Here is a 3,939-nt window from a genome sequence, read left to right on the forward strand (position 1 = left end):
TCCCCTGCTCCCCTCAGCCTGTCTTCTAACACAGCCCCTTCAGCTGAGGCTCCCCTGCCCCACCACTCTCTGCACAGGGAAACGACTTGGGCTGTGCCTGAAACAGGGCATCTTCCCAAGACCACCAAGGAAAGTTTGCAGCTGGAGCTGCCGAAAAGCCCAGAAGCCGGGAAGATTCCTCCCAGTATCACAAACACAACGTGGCAGGCAGATACCAAAGCAGGATCGGGTTCTGCCGTAAGAGTGTTGCTGTCTGGGATGCGGACACGGAAGCGGACGTGACCCCACATGACACACCCCCATGCACAGCCCGCTGGACCCCGCTCCCCACGGCTCCACTGCTCTTGACCACGGTGTCACCACAGGGCCGTGGTCAAGCGGGCGTTGCTCCAGGACGGAGGCGACAGCCGCGCGGGCTGAAATGCCACGTGTGAGAGGGCAACGCCCCACTGCAAAGCGCTCCCTTTGCTCGCCTCCAGCGTTCCAAGCCATGCTCTAGCCTGCAGAGCTGAGACGCATGCACGGGGCAGTCCACAGGCACCGCTCTCTCGCAGCTCCCAGGCCCACGCTTGGGACAAGGTCTCCACAACACAGCGCTCTTCCTTCACCCCCTGGGCCCTCACAAAGTAGAGGAGGCTGTGGAGAAGCGCTCAGCCCGGTGGTTTGTTCTCAGGCTGTCTCAAGCCCAGTGTCAGGCAGTGCAGTCCCTACTAATGACAGCCCCCAGCTCTCTCCCAGAAGGCAGCAAGTCACACGTGCAACACCACGGGCCAGGACTGACTCGGGAGCCAGGTAACAACGCTGGGGCAGGAGGAGAGGGGAAAAGGAGGAGTTCTACACACAGAACACTTGGTTCTTGGAGATCCTGAGCTCCTCACCTGTGCATCAATAATCTTCTGCTTTGCATCGACGACAGCTTGCATCTCTGCGTGATCCTTCTTCAGCTCCTCTTCAACTGCCATGAGTCTGAGCAGAGAGAGGGACAGATCAGGACAGTTTATTACTATTCCTGAGAGTTTCAGCTACCCTGGCCTGTTGTTTTCACTTCCCTGATTGTCCTGCCTCTGAAAGAGCACAATTCTGCTGCGCTCCAAAACGCTTACCTACCCATCTGACACTCCCAACTGCCTAACCTTGTCATCCCCAAAGGAGACATGGCCCAAAACGCAACTGCTCTGAAAAACCACTGCCTCGACTACAGCTTCCAAAGAAAGCAAAAAGACCTGTCCTAAGTACAACAGCAGCCAGGCTTAAAAATTCCCAAAGCTTTTCCCTCACTCTCCTGGCAACCTGAGGCAAGTCGCCACACCTGCATCCCTGTTTCTCCATCTCTGCGGCAGGGGGGGATTGGCCCAGAGATGGGAAGGAGCCCAGGAAATGACCTCCTTCTTCAGCGTCAAAGAGAACTCGGCACACAGGAGAGCTCTTTGTTCTAGGCAGTCCCAGACCTCCCAAAGATCTCACCTGCTGATGAAGATCTCACCTGACAGCAGACCTCACCTGCTGATGATACTTTTCATCTGGATGTCCTTCTCCTCCTGCTGCCTGCGCAGCCTCTCCTCGCTGTCTTCCAGCCTTGACTTGTACTCCAGCAGCAGCTTCTGCATTTGCTGCTCTTGCACCAGCAGCCGCTGCTCATACTCCTCCAGCCGGCGACTCGACACCTTCAGGCGCTCCTTCAGCTTCGCTATCTCTTGTTCGTACTGCAGGTGGAGGGAAAGAACCAGGCCCAAAGGAAAGAGGTCAGGTCATTATCATCTGCTGCTGTTCAGAGAAGGACGTCAGGGTTTGCACAAAAAATAAATTGATAGAAGGAAAGGAACCAACAAGCACGGCAACCACAGAGAGGGAGCACGCCGGCTCCTGCGAGTGTGAAGCTATTCCCATGCTGTAGGATGTCACTCTGTAGCACAGTTCAAGCAGTCGGGGCGCTCTGACACGGCTCCTCAGCCCTCACCCGTATCATCCCCCGTTACTCCAAACTCAAGCAACTCCCAGACAGAAGCCGCTAACAGTGCTCCCCTGTGAACACGTCCTGGGGCGACCAAACATAGAAAATGGACCAGTATGGGACTCAGATGGCTCGTTCGTCAGGCATGAAACCGCACGTGAAGACAGAGCAAACCCATTACTACAGAATACGGCCAGTGACTTGACTTGGCTGAGGTTCTGTTCTTCTGCTTGCTGCCCCTGTGGACAATCGCTTCTGCAACAGCGCAGTGAATCTCACCACACTCCCCTTTGGTTTGGGTCCATTCCCCTCTCCTGGCAATACCAAACCTCTCACCAAACTTCCTCACCGTAGCAGCACCGAGCTGCAGCTGTGTTTGGGAAATCGCGACCTACTCCTGCTACCAAACACACTTCAAAGAGCAGCTGGTGGCCATTCCTGTGCAGCGCGGACACTGCCGGGATGACAGGCATTCACCTGAGGGAAGCCCGAGACAAAATCCGAATGCAACCCCTGATGACGACTCAGTTGGTGCTTACAGAGCCTTGTGGCACCGTCGAAGCGGTGCTCAGTTGGGTGAACAACGTGAGCTTTATTTTTAATGGCGCTTCGTGGTCACTACAATGTTTTGCAAGCACAGGACAGTGGCAGTATGCCGCAGTACAGGGCTGCCATGAAAAGCAATGACTTCGGCAGGATCCAACACACTTCGGCAGCGTGACTCACGACGCACCTAAGTGCCAAACACCAGCCTGGAGTGTCCAAACTCTTGGCTACGTCTGTTTGCACCCATATGACATGCTGCAGCCTGCACGTGGGTCCATCTCCAGTAAGAGACACTGTCCTACAGCTACGTGTGACAGCACGGGCAGCACGAGTTATGCCAATCCAGCCTGCGTCTGACAGCGTGACTCTGTCTCAGCAGCGCCCGGCAGCCCTTGGGAGCTCGGCTGTGGGGTTGAGTCCCGCTGGCAGCCCTCAAGTCGGCTGTGTACAAAGTAAAACCCACCTTCTCGGCATGCTTGACCCCATCGGCATTCTGCTCCGAGTCCTCCTCTGCTTCCTCATACTGCCCGTTGCTGAGAACCCAGGCAGCTGTTCTTTCCACTGGCGACAGCGCGTCAGAGTCCACAGGCGACTGCACCTGCAGCAGGGACACCGGTAAGCGTTGTTCACACAAACTACATACAAACGAGCTGTAACGTCCAGCGTCTTTGGAGGAGAAAACCGACCGTGAACCTGTCGGTCTCAAACGACCCCCAAAACCTCCCTTGCACAGATATTTTATCCTCCGCTGACTCTGCACCCACAGCACTTACTAAAACCAACGCACTGGAGACATCTTCCTTCCTCCCTAGGTGAGCTCCTCTCTCGAGAAGCTCTTGCTTCCAAATCCTGCTCACATCCACCTCTCCCCTTTGCTAGATTGTCACTAATGCTTTCTCAGCCTCCGATTTCTCTCACAAAGAAAACGGAGCAACCAAGCTGCGCCTGCAGCCTGCTCAGGGAAGACCGGTTGGTGTCCCCAGAGTACTGAGGAGCTCGACTTGGGAGCAGCTGCCTCAGCCAGGCAGCAGACGGGCTTTGCAGTGCAGGATGGGGCTTGGGTACAGTACTACAAAGTGGCAAAGAGGTGTGATGTTACCACTGTCAGATGCAGATGGTCTCTTGTGGCCTGGACACCCCGACAGGGCTGTGGAAGGAAGTCAGGGCCAGCAGTGCTTGCTGGGAGAACCGTCAGACATCATCCGAGGCCATTCTCTTTAAGGGAATCCAAAAAGGAAGCAAGAAAAGGAACAAGGGACTCTCTGCCTGGCTGGGGAAAACGTGGCTTGCTACAAATTCCAAGCAATTTTCATGGACAAAGACAAGTTTATAAGCACAGCAATTAGCATCATTATCCTGAAAGAGCCACACTGTCTTCACTTGGAGAAATGCGAAAGACCAACTTCCCCCGCAGCCCCCAACTGTAGCTACTTCTTGTGCTC

General features: G+C 55.2%; 1 protein-coding gene across 1 annotated transcript in view; it reads right to left on the reverse strand.

Annotated features, from left to right (window-relative positions):
• The window catches only part of RASAL2 (RAS protein activator like 2), a 95,495-nt gene that overhangs the window by 4,448 nt on the left and 87,108 nt on the right, over positions 1-3,939 (reverse strand). Inside the window, exons 14-16 of the mRNA XM_010132990.1 lie at positions 2,961-3,095; positions 1,501-1,703; positions 879-966 (exon numbers count right to left, since the gene is read on the reverse strand). Of these exons, the coding sequence (XP_010131292.1) occupies positions 879-966; positions 1,501-1,703; positions 2,961-3,095 (426 nt within the window). The remainder of the gene's footprint in view (positions 1-878; positions 967-1,500; positions 1,704-2,960; positions 3,096-3,939) is intronic.

This window comes from Buceros rhinoceros, unplaced genomic scaffold (genome assembly GCF_000710305.1).
Source record: "Buceros rhinoceros silvestris isolate BGI_N320 unplaced genomic scaffold, ASM71030v1 scaffold3300, whole genome shotgun sequence".
NCBI classification, from domain to species: Eukaryota; Metazoa; Chordata; class Aves; order Bucerotiformes; family Bucerotidae; genus Buceros; species Buceros rhinoceros.